This window comes from Ochotona curzoniae, unplaced genomic scaffold (genome assembly GCF_017591425.1).
Source record: "Ochotona curzoniae isolate NIBS_2020 unplaced genomic scaffold, NIBS_Ocur_1.0 contig_2210, whole genome shotgun sequence".
Taxonomy (NCBI): Eukaryota; Metazoa; Chordata; class Mammalia; order Lagomorpha; family Ochotonidae; genus Ochotona; species Ochotona curzoniae.
The window spans coordinates 37842125-37863718 of NW_024465369.1; the positions used below are offsets into that span (position 1 = coordinate 37842125).

Consider the following 21594-nt stretch of genomic DNA (forward strand, 5'->3'; position numbering starts at 1 on the left):
TTATAAAATGAGTGATTTGAGAGCCTGTCCAGATATGAGACCTTGCTAACCTGCTAAGTTCTTATGGATATCATGTTCACCAGAGAATAATCAAGTTTGCCAGGAGGTATTTGACCATTACAGCTATCACTTTTAAGGAAGAAAAACAGCAACAATAAAACCCTATATAAATGTTTTCAGCCACTGTTGAATTGCAACTGGACATATTAAAGAGCTGTTTGTTACATTAAAGAACTGTTTGTTTTGCGCACTGAAAATCTCAGTAAATTAAGGCAGGATATGAAAACAAATCTTTTTCAAAGTTTTCATACTATGTTGTTATGAGTTGCTGATCATTTTAATATCAAGTTTTAGTATCAGAATTTATCACATCTTTAATAAAAATTGTTATTCTAGCAAGCATAGGAAATTAATATGAGACAGCCTTTAAAAATTAAATAATAGCTAATCTGTGATTAAATTTGTGAATGTTGAGGATATTAATCCACTTTCTATAATAAATATTTGTTCATAATATGTTCTTAGATATCTGGTGCTTAGGAAGAAATGGATAGATTTATAAAATTTAAATATTCTTAAGGGAGGAACATGAGGATAAATGATAACTCAGTTTAAAAATTCAACTTCTTCTGGATCAAGGATAGACTCTCAGTGAAACTGTTGGATGTGTCCTGACATTGGGATGCTGGACTCTCTGCCATTGTCCATGCCGATAATGAACTCATGACTGTTTATGAGGAACTATGCTGTTATAATAATATAGGAGAACTCATGGGAGGGGGAGAGTTAGGAGAGGAGGTAGGGCAAATCCCAAGGTCTATGAAGCTTACCATAAAATAATAATTATATAATAATAATAAAAAAGGAAAAAAAGCCCCCAAAAATTCAACTTCTCCACTTTCCCTGTACTGTACATATCCTTCTTTTTTTGGTAGCTTGTCATGAGATAATGCGCCATATACTTGTACTTTTCACAGTTCCCTCTTTCTCCCTGCTAGAAAGTGAAGGTCTCTGAGAAAGGATTTTGTTCATTGCTGTATACTAGCAGCTGCAGCAGTGCTTGGCCCCAGTGGGTCTTCTGTGCTTTTGTGCAGAATGAGTGAACAAATCTTGGTACCAAAAGTAGACTATAAAATAAAGTCTATGTTGGGCAACATTCTTACAGCCAGACTTGAAGAAGATTGCTAATATGAATGAACAAAATAGAAAGGTAATTCCCTTTATAGTTGTGTTAATTTAATATTTTGCTTTGAATTTAGTTTTTTCCTTAATCCCCACAAATAAATTTTTAATTTAGTTGACTGCTAAACATTAAAGTGAATGAATTTGCTCTTTCTCCCCTTTCTCCTTCTGTTGGTGGGCCTAGGATCATGTCCTGCAGAGCTCTACCTTCCTTCCGGCTTCCTGCTAATGTGCCTGGGAAGCAACAGATTGGCTTCCTGACGCTCATGTGAGAAGCTTGCGTGGAATTCTGGCTCCTGGCTTCACCATGACCCAGCCCTGTTGTTGGGACATTTGGCAGAAAATCCTTTTCTATCTCACTCTGTCTTTTTAAAAATACATATGTGAAAAAAATTTTTTTCTTTTTAAAAATATGAAACCTTTAATTTATACATAGTCTGATTACTTGCCATATTTTAGATGAACAGAAGTGAATGAAATTTTTTAGTTTCCTCATCGTAGATGTTTTCTTTATTATCTCAGGTCTTGCCCCTGAGTCAGTTTTACATTCTGGTTCTTTTTATGCTTGCTGATTGTGGACTGATCCACAACATGCTGGCGATCTCAGGTTATGAAACAAATGCAGGTCAGATCATGTTAACGGTAAAACTACTTGTTTAGGTTATGCGTTTTTTCAGGTGTTAGGCTTATAGGACTTTGAAGATTCCAAATTTATGGAAGTTCTTTTATTGTAGAAATTATTAGCTTGATAATGAATGTAGTTAGGTTTAATCACATAATTTATTGAGAAACTGCCTCATTGATATATGAGCTGTTTATTTCTATCCTGTTTCTCATATTTTTTCACGTTCCTATGTGGCCAAAAATATGACTACATGGAAAGAAATTGTGGACTAGTATTTTTAGTTAGTGCTTAGAAAAAGAAACCAGGTGGGTCTGAATACAAAATGTGGTTCACGTGGGCTAATATGAAGGTGCTTTCCCTTTTCCAATTGTTGCATTTCTAAACAGCTAATGTCAGAGTACCCCCAGCAGCTTCCAGCCTTTCATTCTTCCATGCAAGTTCACTCAGTCAGTGATAAACTCGGTTACATGCTGTGACTGCCAGGTGACAAAGACATATATCTGCCAGCATCACCTTCCTTCCGGTCACTGTCTTCCCCTGCTGAGACTGCCACAGTACACTCCTAACTGGTCTGTTTGCCCTTTGCTCCCCTACTCATCACTCTTGCTGCCAGATAATTAAAAATATATATATATCAGTGCGTTTCTTCACAAACTCTTTATCAGTGCCTTCAAACATATGTGAGAACACTTTAGAAATTACATGAAAAATGTGTCCTGTGCAGGTGGTTTGTTCCACCAAAAGTGCAATTCCGTTTCCTGTGAACTTTCTGAAGGACCTCCCCTGAGGCCTCGGTCCGTCTCTCTCGTGACTCTTTCCCTCTAGCAGCACTGGCCTTCTTGCTGTCCCCGAGATGTACCCACTTTCCTTCAAGCACTTTCCCAATTGTTCCTTCTTTTTGTAATGTTCTTCCCCTTCAGATATTTGCATGTCTTATTTTTCCTCATCATTTAGGTCTCTGATGGAAGTGTCACCTTCTTAGAGGTGTCCTCCCGGATCCTTTGTGTAGTTCCTGCGTCCTTTGAATTGTTCAGTGAAGTTGCTGAAGTTTTGTCCTCTTTATTATTATATTCCCTAGTCTTCCTAACAGCGTGATTGGCTGCTGTACCTTGTAGAGCCTCGCTGATAGTATATTAAGTGCTGAGTGCAAGCCCAAGTACTCAGAATTTCATATTAAAATGGGAGTAGTGTTTTCTTATTTAATTCCAAACATTTAATAACCAGGCCTTGCTGGACTATAGGAGCATATTTAATCATAGAAAGGCTCAACTAATTACCTATTTCTGGGAAAATGCTAGTAGACGCAGTTACTCAATGGAGAAGAGTACATTTTTCTGAAACTCCACACCACCACTAGCCATTTGACGCTTTTCCACAGATGCCTAGTTTATCTGAGGTTCCATCCAAATTTTATCTTAAAACAAGTATGTTGAGGGTCTGAGATACAGAAGAAAAGAACTATGGCTTTGAAAAAGTTTTTTGTTGAAATCATTGCTTAGAACTATGTTCTGAGGTGACCTTAGAGAACTAATTTTTTGTCTTCAGTTTCTTTACCTGCACGATGGGAATACTAGCTCCTATCTCATAGCTTTATTGTAAGACTTTTTAAAAGATTTATTTATTTATTTATTAGAAAGGTAGATTTACAGAGAGAAGGAGACACAGAGACAAAGATCTTCTATCCTCTGGTTCACTTCCCAAGTGGCCACAGTGGCCGGAGCCAAGCTGATCTGGAGCCAGGAGGCTGTACCTTTTTCTGGGTCTCGTGTGTAGAGGGTCCCAAGGCTTTCGGCTATCCTCTACTGCTTTCCCAGGCCACAGGCAGGGAGCTGGATGCAAAGTGGAGTAGCCGGGACACCAACCAGTGCCCATATGGGATCCCAGCACATGGGACTTTAGTCATTAGGCTATCACGCTGGGCCCTCTTTTAAGACTTAACTGTGATGACATATGTCAATCTGAGATGCCATAATAGGTGCTTAGGGAACAGGAGTGTATTTCTTTCTTCTCTTCCCCCTCCACCTCTTATGGCTTCTTCTTTGTAGTAGCAGCAGGAGTGTCATGTGAAACTTTCATATTTTAAACTTTTGTTCTGATCATTGAGAAGAAGGCTGTAATTTATTTGAGAAAAGATCTGTACCTCCTAAGATATGATTCAAAATAATCGTAACTATGAATCTTATTCTCTGTAGAAAGCTCTCTTACAGTCTATATGAAAAATAAATTGCATTCACACTTTTGCTGTAGAAAAATTGTGTTTTAATACTAGTTTCTTTAATTTGTAAATTTCAAATGTCACTGCTATTCAGAATAGGTTCATAAGGTGGAAATCCTTTCAATATAAATTTTAATTAGTGTATTCATTTGCCCTGCTGATCCTACTGAATGTTAGAACTTTTGAGAGATTAGTTATTTTTACATGCAGAGTAGAATCTCTTTGATTTGTATCCTGATTTTAAAATCCAAGTTGACCTCATAGTGGCATCTTTATTGACCTTCAGGCAGTGTTGTCAAACACACACACACACACACACACACACACCACACCCCACACGGTTTTTGAGCTCCACAGTTGAAGGGCTGGTGGTTGGAAGAATATTGATGCAATTTCTCTTAGAGGAGTTGGCCTGTAATTGTGATTAATAACAGTTGCTTTCACTATCTGGAAACAGACAGGCTGGTTTGTCTGCCTACAATCATGCTGTGATAAATGGAGCTGTTTTAACTCTGGTTTTGTGTATCAAAGAAAACAGATGTAGTCTGGAACTGGAGGCTATAGGAAATATAAAGCCTGCTTAACTTAATTTTCATTGTGCTTGTTTTTACAACTGATGAGCTGGTCAGTTGAAGCAGCAGAGTTTATGTCATCCAGTATTTAGTTTCAGTTTATGACTTAAGTTTTTAAATGGTTCATCTGCTAAAATTATGCCTGAGTCCTTTTGGGGAAGTTAAAAAAATAAAAAACCTGATTAAGTTGCAGTTTAAATATTAGTGTCTTGATCTAAGCAAAGTTATTTATTACAACCTCAGGCAGCTGCTGTTAGTCTTTTATTTACTTATTTATTTTGCTGGTGGTATTTACAGAATTTAATACTAATAGAAGCTTTTGAAGTAAAATGAGGTTATTATAAATGTGAACAAAAGGTCAGCTTGGGCCACTTATTAAAAACATGTAGTGTTAAATGAAATAACAGCAATATAGATTGGAAAGACAGAAATACAACCATCCCTCTTTGTAGATGATGTGATTGTCTATGTAGAAAGCCGTAAGGGAATCTAGAAAAAAAACCAGAGTCAGAAACATTATAGAATACAGATCACACATAAATGTTTGCATTTATGTGCATTAATAGTGAATATATACAAACCAAAATTTAAAACTATAGTATTTACAATTACTTCAAAGAAAATAAAGTAGACATTAAAATGTATGTACTGGGGGCCTGGTGCAGTAGCCTAGTGGTTAAAGTCCTCACTTTGCATGCTCCAGGATCCCACGTGGGTGTCAGTTCTAATCCTGGCAGTCCTGCTTCCCATCCAGCTCCCTGCTTGTGGCCTGGGAAAACAGTGGAGTATGGCCCAGGGCCTTGAGACTCTGCACCTGTGTGGGAGACCCTGAAGCGGCTCCACGCTTGGCTTCAGATTGGCTCAGCTCCAGCTGTTGTGTGGCCACTTGGGGAGTGAATCAACGGATGGAAGATCTTCCTCTCTGCCTCTCCTCATCTCTGTATATCTGACTTTCTAATAAAAATACAATAAATCTTTTTAAATAATGTATGTACTGGGCTCAGTCAGTGCAATAACATGGTAGCTAAAGTCCTTACTCTGCATGCACTTGACCCCATATGGGCACCGGTTCATGTGCCAACTGCTCTACTTCCCATCCAGTTCCCTGCATGTGGCTTGGGAAAGCAGTTGAGGAAAACCCAAAGCTTTGGGACCATGCACTCTTGTTGGAGACCCTGAGGAAGCTTCTGACCTGGTTCAGACTGACTTAGCTCCAGTCATTGTGGCCATTTGGGAAGTAAGCCAGCAGATGGAAGAGCTTTCTCTCTGTGAATCTGCCTTTCCAATAATAAAAATAAATCTGTTAAAAAATGTATGTACTTAGGTATAAATCTGACAAAATTTATACAGGTCCTCTATATTTTCTTTTATCAAACTTATTTATTTTTATTGGAAAATCAGATTTACAGAGAAAAATACAAAGTGAAGGAGAGACAGAGAGAAAGATCTTCTTTCCGTTGGTTTACTCCCTAAATGGCCACAATGGCCAGAGCTGAGCTGATCCAAAGACAGGAGCCAGGAGCCTCTACTGGGTTTCCAGTGTGGGTGTAGAATCCCTTGCTGCTTTCCCAGGCTGTAAGCAGGGAGCTGGATCAGAAGTGGATAGCTGGGACATGAACCAGCATCAATTTGGGATGCTGGTGCTTATTGGTGGGGGTTAGCCTGTTGAGCCATGGCACTCCAGAATCTTAGTAAAAAGACTCGAATAAATAAAGGGATGTGTAGTGCTTGTGGGTTGTTTTAAAACTCACTCTAGTAAAGATGTTAGTTCTCTCCATATTAATTTATATGTTTAATTCATTTCTTAATCAAGAGTTTAACAAGTTTTTTGTGTTATAAAAAGGAGTACTCCCATTTTTTATGGGGAGGCAAGCGAACTTAATGACTAAAGCAATTTTGAAAAAAAAAAAAGTGGAGGGAGAATAATCAATGTACCTGGTTCTTGAGACTTAATATGGCCACAATAGCCAAGGCTGTGTGCAGCATTGCAGGAAAACATCTGGATTAATGCAACAGAAGAGTGAGCCCAGGAAACAGTTGCGTCCAACTGGTTTTGACAGAAGCACAAGAGTAATCTCACAGATGGGGCTGCAGCAGTCAGACATCCCTTGGCACGAAAGAGTCATCTTGAACTCTGCCTCACAGCTGTACAAAAATTAATTTAAAAATGGATAATGAGCTTAAATGTAAATCTAAAACTTTTAGCAAAATAACGTAAGCAAAAAATTTTCAGGTTTCTGGAACTAAACAGAGTTCTTAGGTTGGACACCAAAAGTATAGTGCATAAAAGAAAAAATTGGTAATCTGGATTTCATGAAAATTAAAAATTTTGCTTTGTGAAGGACTGTAGTAGAAGAATGAGAAGATAGGCTACAGAGTGGGAGAAAATATGTGCAACGGATATGCCCAACAAAAGGTAAATTAAGGAATTCTGAAAACTTGGTACCAAACAGCAAGCAGTTATTTGGGGAAATGGGCAATAGACATGAAGAAACATTTCATTGCAGAGGATAAACAGATGGCATTTAATCACAAGGGAAGTTGTTCTGCATCATTAACTGTTAGGAAGATGCAAATTAAAACAAGAGATATTACTATGACTTACAGAGTGGCTAAAATAAAAACTCTGACACTATTAGTTTCTGGCAAAGATATAGAGAAAGTGAATCACCAGTCAGAGAATAGAGCAGCATGGTCATTCTGGGAAGATTTGACAGTTTCTTATAAACCACACAAACAGCTACCACTTGGCCCAGCAGTTGTACCATTTGGCATGTGTGCCAAAGAAATGAAAGCTTATGTTTACATAAAAACCTGTATTTGTTCATAGTAGCCACACTTGGGAGCAACCCTGATGTCTTTCAACTGGTGAATGGCTGTACAAATTGTAATACTTCCTTATTATGGATTGCTGTTCAGCAATGGCAAAGAACAAACTGTTGATACATGCAACAACTTGCATGATTCTTTGGGAAACCAAGTTGAGTGTCTAAAAGCCAATTCCGAAAGGGTTTCGTTCCATGAAATTTTATTTCTGTAACATTTTGAATGACAGAATTATAAAAATGGAGAATAGAAGAGTGGTTTCCAGGAGCTGGAGTGTTGTGGGGGCATGGCGACTAGTAGGCAACAGGGACTTCCTCGTGGTGATGGAGTTGTTTTATGTCTTTGTTGGTGTCAATGTCCTGTTCACTACCAGCACATGCAGCTGTTCCAACAGTAACTTTTTAAGATTACCTTGAGATGCAGAAAATTTCTTTGCCTTTTATTTTTTTCAGTTTCTTTGTGACTCACTTTTTCTTGTAAAACTCTTTATTGCATTATTTGCCCATTAAAGCAGTGTTTATAAATAGGTAAAATTCTAAGCAAAGACAGCAAAAGCCTAATTATCCCATAATTTAGCTACACCTTAATTTATTTTAGCTGTTTCCTAAATTAAACAGATTTGAGAGCTTGACAGAAAATCTGTAGCGGGAGTATGGTGATCCCATCCCTTCCCTCATGAATTGCAGGTAGTCTGGTCTGAGACACAAAGGGTCAGGCACAACAGTGCATTTTCTGTGTCCTACAGTCTTCTTCTTCTTCTTTTTAATTCTTCTATTTTGGTAATCTTTACATAGTTGATTAGGGCACAAAATGTTAAGGGCTACAGGAAAGTGGGTAAGACCATTGTTTCCACATTAATATTATTATTTTTTTTTTTTTCTGTATGTAGGGTAAGGAAAGAGATAAAAGGAAAAGCCCCACCCAGACTCCCACCCATCCTAGGTTTCCGACGTGGGGATCTGAGGGTCCTGCTCTTGCAGTTTTGATAGTTCAACCCTACAGTGTTCTATAACGTTAGTAGCCCCCGCCTCAAGTGTATCACCCAGAGAAAAGAGGTGGCTTGGATAATAACACTTCTTTTTGGATTTTTGTTTAATTCAGAGAAAAATAAGCTTTAATCTACAATGAATGGCAGATTACACAATAGAAAGCATTTTTATAGTTTTCCATACTAGTGGAAAAATGTCTACTAAGTGGAAACAGCCATAAAATTATATTCACAAATATAGTACTCTGTCTCAAAGCATTTACAATACTAAAACAGTAAGATCAGTCACCCTGTCACAAGGTTTTTCTTTAAATTTTTACTTATTTATGTGTCTGGGACTCTTACAAGTTGTATGTTAGTCTGAGAACATGCCCGTGCCCATACGTTATGTTTTGTGTTTTTTTTTTTTTTTACAAAATTCATAATGTTTTACAGTTAGTTTCACATGGTTACAGTTAATACTATTACATATTTTTAAGCATAAAGTCTGTCAAAAATGACATTAGTTAAAATTTATTTTTCACATTATTCTGTGACTGTGTCGGAAGTCTGTATGGATGGCTTAAACTTAATTTAAATGAAATAAAATTGAAAATTCACTTTTTTGGTTGCTCTGTTCACATTTCAAGTGCTCTATATCAACATGTGGTTTGTGGCTGCTGAACAGTACAGATATAAAACATTTCTGTTATCCCAAGAACATCCTATTAGACGGCGCTGTGAAATTTCGTTTCATATATATTTTCACTCCTTTGTTAGAAAAGTCGTCCCCAAAATATAACTCCAACTTTTTCATATAGACTTTCTTTAAATGCTAACATTTGAAATGGCCTATGTCATTAATCCTTGATCTTCTTGTGGTAACTTCTGCCATTTTTTCAAGATTTTCTCGCAATTGATCAATAGCTTCACATTTAGAGCAAGTTGACTTTACAAATGGCGATAAACATTTGCCACTAATGCAGTCAGTTGTAGCAGAGAACATGTGTTACCTTTATGTAAGTTGTTTGGACTCCTGGGAGGAACCTTGAGATCAGACAGGCACCAGTGGTTCTCAATGTTAGCGTTGTTGACATTGTTGCTCAGATAACTCTCGGGTGTTTGTGTGTGAAGTTGTCTGTTCTGTGCATTATAGGGCATGCAACAGCAGCCTGAGCCTACATGTAGCATAAGCTGATAACATTGACTCAGTTGTAACAACCAATACTGTCTCCCGATTTTGGCAAATGTCTCCTCAGGGACAAAATTACTCTAGTGGAGAATGACTTATACAGTCTAGAAGTCCTAGAGATACTGAAGGGAATAAGAATCTGAAGTCCTCCCCACACCTCCTTTTTTCTGGCATACTTGTTCTGTAGTATTGCATATCTGTACGTATCTAAGAAGTCATGTCAGTATGGACAATACAATGCAGATGAAGGAAACCTAAATTGCCCTTCATAGGTATTTGAATCCATACTCTGTATGTGAAGTGGTTTATGAATAACTATAATTCAGCACATTTCTTTCACCAAACATCTATTGAATACGTCCTGTGTGGCAGCTATTTGTTATGCAACAGGAGTGCAAAGATGAATGAGTAAAACATGACCTTCAACAGATGTGTTGTTTCCTTTTCTCCTGTTCTCTTCTTCCTGTTCACTTGCATTTGAGATCATTTGATTGCTGCTTCGGTTTACATCTCAAGTGGACATACAGTAGTGTTAGTACTTGGTTGTAGTTCTGAAGACAAGTTGAATCTGGCTGTTGTGATCTAGCATCATCTTTTTTTTTTTTTTAAGATTTATTTATTTATTGGAAAGGCAGACGTACAGAGAGGAGGCGAGACAGAGAGGATGATCTTCCATCCCTGAGTGGCATGTGCTGCACTCATCCAGAGCCAGGAGCCAGGAACTTCTTTCCGGGTCTCCCACGCGGGTGCAGGGTCCCAAGGCTTTGGGCTGTCCTCGACTGCTTTTCCAGGCCACAAGCAGGGAGCTGGATGGGAAGTGGAGCTGTAGGGATTAGAACCGGCACCCATATGGGATCCCGGGGCGTTCAAGGTGAGGACCTTAACCATTATGCTATTGCGCCGGGCCCTGATCTAGCATCATCTTAACAAAGACTTTTTGTTTTATAATCTCTAAAGACCCATTCAAGAGTGTAAGTGCTTAGAGCTTTTGGATAAACCATATAGATAAAATTTTAACGTGAAGAAAACTGACATTTTAAAATAATGACGGCAAAAGAAAAATCAGATAGCAACATTGGATTTTGATCACTTTATGAAAGTCCATGATACCCTTTTTCATCATGCTATCAGAAGCTTCATTAGTGGAAAATAAACCAGATAATGTAATAAAGAAACCAAATATGACTTTTAGTACCTGCTGAGCATGAATTTTATCTTTTGTGGAATGTGAGTAGTTGTGATCACATTTTATATTTCATTTAAGGCTAGGGGCTAGCATCCCTGAGCTGAAGATTAATACAGAAATTAAAAGCAGAAATGTGCTTTTTGGACAGCACAGGCAATCAGGCTTAGGAATCATCTTTTCAGGTCACAATTCCCTTTTGAAGAAGCAAATCACCCTCTAAGTCAAAGAATGGAATTTCCCATTATCCTTATGTTCTTGCCAGTATTGAACAAGTTCTGTACTGCAGGAACCTCATCTGACAAGATTGATTGTGCCCAAGTAGTGGTTTTTGTACACATTCCCCTAGTAGTTTGGACAGAACGATTAAATTTCCATGTGCAAAGGAAGTGCTCAGGTCACTCATACATGCAGTTAAGTCTAGATTTTCTTTTTAACATCTGAAATGTAGAATTGTGTTAAAAACGATCCCAGGATGCTTAAACTAGATTTTTTTTAAATTGGAAAGTCAGATTTAGAGAAAGAAGGAGAGAGAGAAGAAAGATCTTCCATCTGCCGATTCACTCCTCAAGCAACCACAACTGCCAGAGAGGTGACCTGGAGCCAGGAGCCAGGAGCTTCTTCCAAGTCTCCCATGCAGGTGCAGGGTCCCAAAGCTTTGGGCCCTCCTTGACTGCTTTCCCAGGCTGTAAACAGGAAGCTGAAAGGGAAGTGGAGCAGCTGGGATACAAACTGGTACCCAAATGGGATCCTGGCCCATGTAAGGCAGAGACTTTAGACACAAAGCTGTCGCACCAGGCCCTCAGAGTAGAACTTTAAAAAAAATGTATTTGTGACCTGGATTGAGTTCCAGGTTCCCAGTTCTTGCTAATGACAGACTTTTGAGGAGTAAACTAGCAGATGGAAGATCTCTCTGTCTCCATGCCTTTCAAATAAAATGAAAACAGATTTTTTTAAAACAGGTTTTTAAAATACCTATATATATTTTATATATGTATATATAATATATACACATATGTGTGTATATAAAATACATATATATAACATATGTATATGTTATACAAACACACATAAAATGGAAGTAACTTTTATTTTAGCTAAATTCTACTAAACTTGAGTTTCAGGATCTCTAAGTGTATGATCTATATCATAGTTTATTTTTAATAATTCTGTGATAAATCACTTTTGTGTTAAAATCCATAATTGAAAAGCTAATCTAACCAGAGACTTTTGTGGCCAGCAGACCCTGGATTTACTGCATTTGAGGTGGGACCGTGTGGTAATAAGCTTCTGCTAAGTCAGCATTCTCTTAAGCCACAAAGAGCAGTTCTAGGTCATATTCAGTGGTTAGGCTATCGAAAGTTTCTGATTTCTGTATTCTAAAATATTTTTTAATGTGCTATGTATACATATTGTAGAAGAATTAAAAAAACTTGTTTTTATCTACTCTGTACATTCTAATACTTTGTTAGAGATTAAACTGTGAAAATAGCAAACTATTTTCACCAGAAAAAAAATCCTGTCTTTCTCATTTTTCTCTAATGTTTAGTATTTGGCGCATCTGTCTTGTAAACATCTGTGATTCCTCTATGCCTAGCTTACATAACTTGATATGTAATGGCATATGCATGGAGTAATAGCGAGTTGTAGAATATTTCAGGATTCCTAGCTGGCTTTCAGAGGCGGGGAGCATGACTTTTTGTGGCATTGGTGTTTACTTTTAGGCTGGATTAATACTTTGGAGAATTGGAAGTCAAAGGAATGTAATTGGGTCCATGTCCATATTGAATGATCTAGGTCTAGAGCGAGAATAAGTTTCAGTGGCTAAATATCACTTTTGTGGTGCTCATTTATTCTCCCCTAATCCTATACATGTTGTGCTACATAAAAGACAAGCTATCACTTTTTTCCTTTTTTGTTAAAAGTTTTATAGATATTTAAGCCACCGCTGTATGGCTGTGTATGGATTGCGTTACACTTGTACAGATCAGTATAATCAGCTAATTTCTGAATAGCTAGCAATGCAAGTAAGGATTGTACACATTTTTCTCCTTATGCTTCAAATATTTGACTTAAACTGTTAAGTAAAAACAATGATTTTTGATTTTTTTTTTAAGTGCATAAGCCAAGATTGCTGGCGCAGTTTAAATTTTGTTATCGATAGCAGAGAAGCCGACAAACCCCTGCCACCAAGGAGTTAAATTGTTTCATCAAGTATGTTTTTGAGGATCCACAGCTATGTTGGCCTATCCTGCCTTTTTTTTTTCTCTTTTAACTTTCTAGTTCACTAATCAAATATATGTTAGATTGATTATTATAAAAGTGTAAACCATAGAAAATTTGACAAGATAGATGTGTAAATTATCCTTCTGACAGGACTAATGATGCACTCCAAGCACCTTCTGTTTTCCAGCGCTTGGTGAGCGACTTCATTAAATATGCAGTGACTGTTGGGTGCTTCTCAGATGATGGTTCAGTTCCTTGTGGGATTGCATTATTACAAGAAGCGTAAAACCAGGCAGACAAGCTAGCTGTTGGGCATCCTGCTGAGGTTCTAATGTGCTCCATCTTGTTGGAGCAGTTGTTTGCAGTCTTTTCAGGACAATTACACCCATACCCACAGGAAGCAGCCAGTGAAACTATATTACAGATAACAGTGGAGACTGGCTTTGCTGGCTCTTCATCCCTCTGCTCCAGCTGCCTCAGTGTGGGTAGCTTTCAGCGATAAAGTACTGCTGCTATACCACTCACAGCACACGTGCTGGGTTTTTTAATCCTGAAAAGTAAACCTGGAAATTTTTAAACCATACAATATTAAGAGTTAAAAGGACTTTTTAGATCCTATATCCATTTGTACATGAGAAAATTGAGGCAGAAGCAGAGTTCCCTGAGGGAGACAGAAGGTTTTGGCTGAGCATTTCTTTAAGTGGTGTAGATTGCATAAGTAAGAATTTGTACTGTTGAGCTTCTCTTTTAAAGGTTTATTTTAGCAATTTCCTTAGTTTTGAATTTAAGATGTTTTTCTTCTTTTTTTGAACTGCATTTTCCCTCTTTTTAATACAATAGGTTGTTTGTTTCTAAAACCCACACAGAAATATTCTGCTTTTTGAGAATATCATAGTTTATTATTTTGATGGCAGTTGGATAGTTTCTTGGCAAGCTGGACACAAAAGATGGTGTGGGCTGAGCTTGAACTGGCAGTTAAGGTTTCTGAAAGGCAGATGCTGTGCTGCGTCACTGCAGCCTGATAAATGGGATTGCATTTTAGAGTGACAGCTTGAGCACTTTAATGAAAAAGCCCTCCTACTTCAGTTGGCCAATTAAATTACTGTTGGCGACTTTGGATCATTAATGAACCTTTGTGGAAAATGACCATTTGAATTCAGTTATTGTAATAATGCATTTATTTGAGAAATGCTAACTGTGAGAACTTCTAGCTCTTAATTTAAAAATGTACCCATTTTGCCTTAAGTCAGTCAGCATAGTACTTTGGTTTTTATTGGTAAATCAAGTTGACAACTCAGAATTCTTTTACAAATTAATATATATCCTTTCTTAGAAAAAATTATATCTGGAGAAGTTAGATTTTGAATGAATGTCTTTTAAAATATGATTTACACTACTAACCATATGCGCTTCACTATTCTTAGAATAAATTAGCAAGAATTAGAAACCAAGAATGGGGACATTATGTAGTATTTAAGAACAAACTATTAAGTTTAAGATGGATTAGGTTTATAATTCATTTAGTGCCAAAAAAAAAATCTGTAATCTGTTAAAGCAATTGGGAGGAGGTAGTACTTGAGAACATGCAAATTTGTTTAAAAATACAGTGTAAAGAGAACTGAAATGGAAATCTTTGTAACTAGATTGTTCACGTCTTACCTTAAAGCTTTTGTGCTCCTTTAAATAGTTAGTGGTACTATATTCTGTAATTTTTGCTCTCCTTACCCACCAGTTTGGTGTTAAGATTTCTTAAGCTCATTTTCTTTGAAAGTTAGGCATATTCGATAGTTAAGAAGGGGTGGCTTTGCAAATGCTTGTTTTTCTCCTCTTATTTGTAAAATGGGCTATAATCTCAGTGCAAGCTTCTTTCAATCTCCATGTCATAGTTTACAGAGAAAGGAGACAGCGTGGAGCATAGACTTCCCCTGGGAATACGTTGAGCTTAATGAGCTTGATAGTCTGGTGGGCTCAATAAATCAAATAAAGCAAAACATTTCTCATTTTTGAATAAAAGCATTTATCACACAGTGTTTGTTCACTCGTGGTCACAAGATTGATTGGTTCCCAGCATCCTGGTGTATATTGAAGCATTTTTGATTTTGTTTTTCCAGTGGGCAAGTTACGGAAGCAGTGGCTAAAGGAAAGCATCTCTGACGTCGGCTTTGGGATGCTGAAGTCTGTCAAGGAGTACGTGGACCCCAATAACATCTTTGGAAACAGAAACCTTTTATAAAATCATTAGAATCATTATAAAAATGTCATTTTTTTTTTAAGTCTTCAACTATGGTTATACCAGTAATCAAATATATCATGGACTATATTTTGGCTACATTCGTTTGTTGGTTTAAAATAAGTTTGTTTTCATTCTGTAGTTTGTTTTGTTTCCACATCTGCGGATTGACAGGTGGTATTCCTAAGTCTCTCATTGTAGGTGCATCAGTTTACAGCCAACTGGTTGTCATTTCAAACATTAAGCAGCTCAACGCTGCCAGTGATTTCAGAGAAAGTTGCTACCAGCTCTTTTGTATTGAAGCTTCTTCTTGGGGAACAAAGGCAGATTTTTATATCATCTGTTGCTTATCTGGCCTCTTAGAAAAACGTTTCTAGAAGCAGGTACATAAGGAAGGATTCCACTGAGGAATGTTATGTGTGTAACTCTGTGTGTGTGTGTGTGTGTGTGTGTGTGTGTGTGTGTGTGTGTGTGTGTGCGCGCGCGTGCATGCACAAATTGTCGTGTGAGTACAGTTCAGGGAGGATGTTGATGAAAAAACATAGGCAACCTATTGTTTAGGACTCAATTAGTTCTGTAAGGTGCTTGGCCTACAGTTTTCTTTGAAATAGTATACACTTATAAATCAACAGTGTACTAATTACTCTGTTCTCCTAAGTTCTGTTGCTACTGATGGGAATGGCTGTATTTGTATCACTGAGATAACCCAGGATCATATCCTACTTCACTCATGCTGTATTTCGTGAGAGAAGCTGACTTACCATCATTGTCTGTGAAGGGCAGGTTTACCATGAAGTGAATGCCCCCAGTTAAGCTAGCATCTTCATGTTCCTGATTTTCCTTTCTTGTTGCTGAACTGCAAAAGCAGCTATCACAGGAGCACAAGGAAGAGCCCTTACACTTAACGTCTCCAGCTGAAAAAATTGTTTGGCTAAAGAACAGTTGTTGTTCAGTTATTAATTTTGAAAGCCTAGACAATTTCAATAACAAAAATCTTTTTTTCAATTAATCCAAACAGCATGATACATTTTAACATAAAAGTTTCAATTTAGTTTTTAATAATGATTGAATACCTTTTTTGAATTACTGGTTTAACCTAAACTTTAAAAAAATGTAATGTATTAATGCATATACCATAATCAAAAGTTTGAAATATCCTGTTTCTTAAAATAAGAACATTAATCACATTTAGCAAACATTTTTACATCCAAACCTGGATATTAAAATAAGTCAAATGATTACTTTGAATCACTGTCTGTCAGAGTTCATGATTCACATTTTGAGATGGGTTCTTTTCTTAATGCAATACCTAACTTTTGATAATTTTTTAAAATTAATATTTGATCAGTCAAAATGCAGACAAGCCTTTTAAAGGATGCAACGTCTGTCTATGTAGCAACAGCTCCAAAGTCTTTTTGGGCCGTTTGATACCTTTTGTATTTAAAGTAGCCTTAACCAGAAAAGTAAAAATTTAAAATTGACCAAGCGATATTTTTAAGACTTCAAAAGGATAATTTTTAATCATTAAAATTGGCCTCAAGCTAATAAACTTAAATCTGTGAGCAAATCAAAATTAAATATTAATCTAGCAACAAAAACTAAATATTTTATTTTTTAGATGCTGCCTCTCTTCATTGATGATTTATTTTTAATTATAAAATGTCCAGCAAATCTTTGCTTAAAGCCCTTGATATTTGAAATCATTTGACACTTGATGAGGAAATTGCCTATAGAATTCTAGAATTCTCATCTTTCTAAATTCATCTATTTATGAAGGTATTTTCTCTAAATGGTGATCAAAATGTAAAATGTCACAAGGTACTAATATCTCACTGAAAGTGTGTACGTGTTTTTGAGTAGCTTTTTTTTTTAATAAAACAAATTCATAAGCAGATCCATCCTTTGCATGTGATTGTTCCATTCTTTCCCAGGGAGTTCAGATTTCAATGACCTCAGCAATCTGTTTTTAATATCAGGAAGCTGAAATCCTTGTGTTCACTGTTGTTCAGGAATTATGGAAATTGCTTATTTTCCGTAATTTCCTTGTGGAAATTACTGCTTTAGGTCTATTTTTTTCCCCATGTAAGCAGGACTCACCAACTTGGATTTTATAGAGGTGACTACATTTTATAGTTAAAATCATTTCTACAGGGATCACTTTGAAACACAAGAACATTCATCTGTACTGTTTTCACTCTGATTTAGTAAATCAGAAAGCCTTTCCCACTTTCACACACCTACTTCTAGGAGGTGCCTCGGTATAGACTTATTGTCTGTGGAGGACTGAGCTCATGAATATGCACAGAAGCACTTAAACCACGCCTCTGACTTCTAAAGCATGTGATAATGGCTTCAGAAAAATTAAAACCAAGAGAACGCTGTTTATGTGAGGCTTCTTAACTCACATTGAATGTGTTTATTTAAAATTTTTAAAGTTGTAGCCTATTTAGTTTTGAGTGTTGTATAACACTGACTTTCTTAAATTGTCATATTTATAATATTTTACTTAAATTGATGATGTCACATTTGGGTTGGGGTTTCCCTGGGAACGGGGACTTGCTGCTAGTGATAAATGATTTTGAATACTAAAGACAATATGAACAGGCTTTATTGACCCCTAGAGAAACTGTTGCCTTAATGTTTGGTGCAATTTATAGTAAGTAGTACGTAAGTGAATTTTTACTAACTTGGGCAAAGTAACTTGAGCTTTTTTAGTTTAGTAAGAAAGAGTTATGAGAAGCCACATGGTTATTGTGCTCAGGATTGTACCACAAGCAAAGAGGATTAAATTCTTTCCTCTTCTGAGGATTTGGGAGCTTTTTTTTTTTTTTTTCCTTCTGAAAGTGTTTACCTATTAGAGTACTGTTACTTAAACATGGTTATGAAATTGGAAGCCTTCTAGCGTGCATAAGTTAATACATTTGGGAAAACAAGCACAGTAAAGGATGAGCTTCCATCAGTGTATTATACCAGACAGATGGTTGCAAGGACACCTTTTTATTGTCCCACAATACTGTACAAATAATTGCTAAATCCTTGGTAGCAATTTTGAAAATGCCTTTCAGCATGTCAGCCCCAAGAGATTTTCTGTTACTGTATTCTTTCACAGCTTCTTAATCATGGTTGATCAGAGAAGCTCTGTGATCCTTTGGCCTTTCAGATGATGCTGGTTTTGATTGAGCTTACTAACCGTGGGTTGATTCACAAACTCCATGTGCTGGAGTTTGAGGCAGTCACATGGGATATTGCGAGAGGCATATCTGTATTTTAAAAACCACTGAGATAGGAAATAAGGACAGGTTTGATTACTTTTGGTTTACCATCTAATCTTTAGCAGCTTTGGTTGTAATCAGGGCTTGACAATTACCAGTTGTGGATTAGACTCTGTACTGTTCCTCCTTCAGCTTCATGAGCTATGGAAGTGTGGCTTTGCTCAAGGCTTCTTAATCCCTAATGAGCCATATGTCAATCTAGTCATTCAGTTCTCACTAACTTGTTTCCTAAAGTGGAAACAATTTACACATTCATGTTGAAATCCAGAAAGTGTAAAAGGTTTACTTTTAATGTTGAAATATGGTGTCTGATATGAAGGATGTAAGTTTACCCAGCTTTCTGTTCCCTAAGCCAAACAGTGTTTGTCTTCAGTGTGAACTTTAACTGTACAAATTACTTGTAATGTCAAGAGATTATAGAAACATTCTTAATAAAATGGACCTGGGTCTAAAAATTCTTTTTCCTTTAAAGGGAGTGTGAAGCGGTTTATTATTCTCTTTGTATATGGGCTTTTCTTTCAACTTCAGTTTTTCATCTTCCTGTTTCCATTGATTTGAAAGTAGAAAATTATTTTTATAATTTTATTGATGTAGTGTAAACAAATACAACTTATAAATCCCTTTGATTCTGTCAACTGAAAATATTGTTCACCAGGTTTTATCAGTTTCTAAATATTTTTAAAGTCAATATTATATTCCCAGGAGCTGTTTAGTCTTCTATGAATCTGAAGCATTTCCTTTTAAACCTTGGAAGATCCTGAAAGAACAGCACTATTGTGCCCTTCGAACCACAGCAACTCATTTCTGAAACAAGAGTAAGAACCCCTGATATACAGAACATTCAAACCAAAGAATTGTCACAGACTTCAGTAACTTCACTTCTGTCAACATGAAAAATGTTTTTCCGTTTCCAAGGGAGATTGTTTTATATTTTTTTTTCATTTGAAGAAAAATAATATATCATTAAGAACATTTCAGGAACCCTGAATTTTCAATCTGAAAGGGAAGGAAAAAGAGTTTGTTTACACATACCATGTTTTTAAGGCATCATAGTGTTTTTCATGAATATCACACGTGTCGCATGAAACATGTTTTTAATTCTTAAAAGAATCTGACATATCCCAAAAGGATATAATACTTATACTGCTTTACAGTTTCCATAGTTGGTTAATTTTTGAGCAAACTTTAACAATATCTCCATGCCCCCCCCCCCCCCAAAAAAAAGAACTCACAGTGCCTTGATGGGATTTTCTTGCTTTCTTCCATGAATTAGCAATTTTAAATGGGTAGCGGAGGATAAGTCTCTACAGACAGTTATCAGTTCATGGCTATTCCTCTTTTAGAACATATTAGGAATTAAGTAGTTGTTTGCAGAAACGATGATAAGCCTTTCCACAATGTTGATTTGGATCCTCTTCTAACGTATCCAACTCCTTGTGTCGTTGACTTGCACCTGTGGAATTTGTACCTGTTTGCATTCCTGCATTTTCATTTCCTACCCAGCCTCATGGTCCTGAGGTGTGGCCGGGTGGATGTGGCACACTCACCAAGCACTGAGACGTTGTCCCCCTGCTTCTGGAGATGGGCTCCCGCTGCCCCCACCCCATGGAGCACAGCCTGGAAGCAGAGGTTCCAATCCTTATCTTGTGTGTCAGTCCTTTTTTGTGTGTGATGGTGCCTTCAGAATAATGAATATTTCTGTTCCTGGATAGTGATCAATAGTAGGAGATATTTGTGTAGGTGATACTAACTTTTGTCCTTTTAAGCCTGTGAAATACTTGGTCTCTGATACAACTTGAGTAATGTCTTATCCTGAGTCTTCCTCTAAGGCAGTACATACCCCTGCCAGTACTGTAGTAATCTTTTGGGAACTGCACATGGGTAAGCTCTTGTATGTAAGCCATGTACTGCTGTAACTGATGCATACAAACAATTCTCTTTACATTTACAGGCTAAAAGTGACATGTGGTAGGAAGGAAAATTCCTCAGAGATTCAAGCATAGCTTTGTCAATTAAGACTGAGCCATACTGTTTTCCACAAGGGCTCAACATAGTCTCTATTCTGTGCTTTCTGTGTATGTAGGATTCTGATTTTACTGGTTTTCGTAGACTGTTGTCTATTAAGCAAATGCCCATGTGTGATTTTTAAGATGTGCTGGGAACAAATAAAGCAGTACCAAAACCAGTCTTTGTTACAGAAATGGGTGTTTATTTCATCTTGATTCCCTTTTGTCTTTGTTGATACATCATGGTGGAGTCTGAGAAAATGGCATACACTCTGTACTCGTGAGTAGCCTCTCTGATAGTGAAAGGACTTACCTGCCTGCGGCTCCCATACTGGAAGGAAGGTTACATCCATCCCACCTCTGAAACAACTGAAGGCCCGGCCTTTGAATTCTGTCTTGCATAATATATTTTGATAATCACTAGCAACACTAAGTTTTTAGCTTTTCTATTAAAAAAAAAAAAAGCAGTTTCCTGGCCAGCTCATATAAGCTTAAACTTAATGAACCTTAGAGATCATCACGTTCTATTTCTGCTTTTTTCATAATTGCTGCCTAACAGTCCCTGTCCTCTGGCCACAGACACATAACCAGCTCTCTGAGTATTTGTTATGATCAACTGAGAATTGACTGCCTTTGCAGGAAGCTTCTTCGACTTGCAAGATCTTCAGGAATTAATACTTTTTTAGAAAATTAGACTGATTTCTGTTTCTTATTTCTAAATATAAATACAACTTCTGCTCTCTGCAGTCATAAGGAATTGTCCCATTGCTTGGATGGTAGGCAGTCCTTCAGGTATTTAAAGATGTGTCTCTTGGTCCCCTGGATCCTTCCCAGTCAAATTTTGTGTCCATCATTTCTACACCCTCCTGCATTCTCATCCTCTGTATATACCTGTTTGATGTTTTACAAGTGAGAAGTACAAGCCTTCAGGAAGCACCCATGCCCAGTCTGGTCACTACCAAAGGCTTGTTTGGTGGGCCATTGCATTGTTACACTAAAGTTGAATGTAACAAAGATAGTCTCTTCTGTGTGTGACGTTTTGAGCATATATCCCCAGATGCTGATTTTTAAAAATTATCCATTTGAAAAACAGAGTCA

General features: G+C 37.0%; 1 protein-coding gene across 1 annotated transcript in view; it reads left to right on the forward strand.

Annotated features, from left to right (window-relative positions):
• AGPS (alkylglycerone phosphate synthase) overlaps window positions 1-20641 on the forward strand; it is a 115836-nt gene extending 95195 nt beyond the window's left edge. The window contains exon 20 of the mRNA XM_040971783.1: window positions 15100-20641. Within this exon, the coding sequence (XP_040827717.1) occupies window positions 15100-15221 (122 nt within the window). The 3' untranslated portion in view covers window positions 15222-20641. The remainder of the gene's footprint in view (window positions 1-15099) is intronic.
• Window positions 20642-21594: the final 953 nt, after the last annotated feature.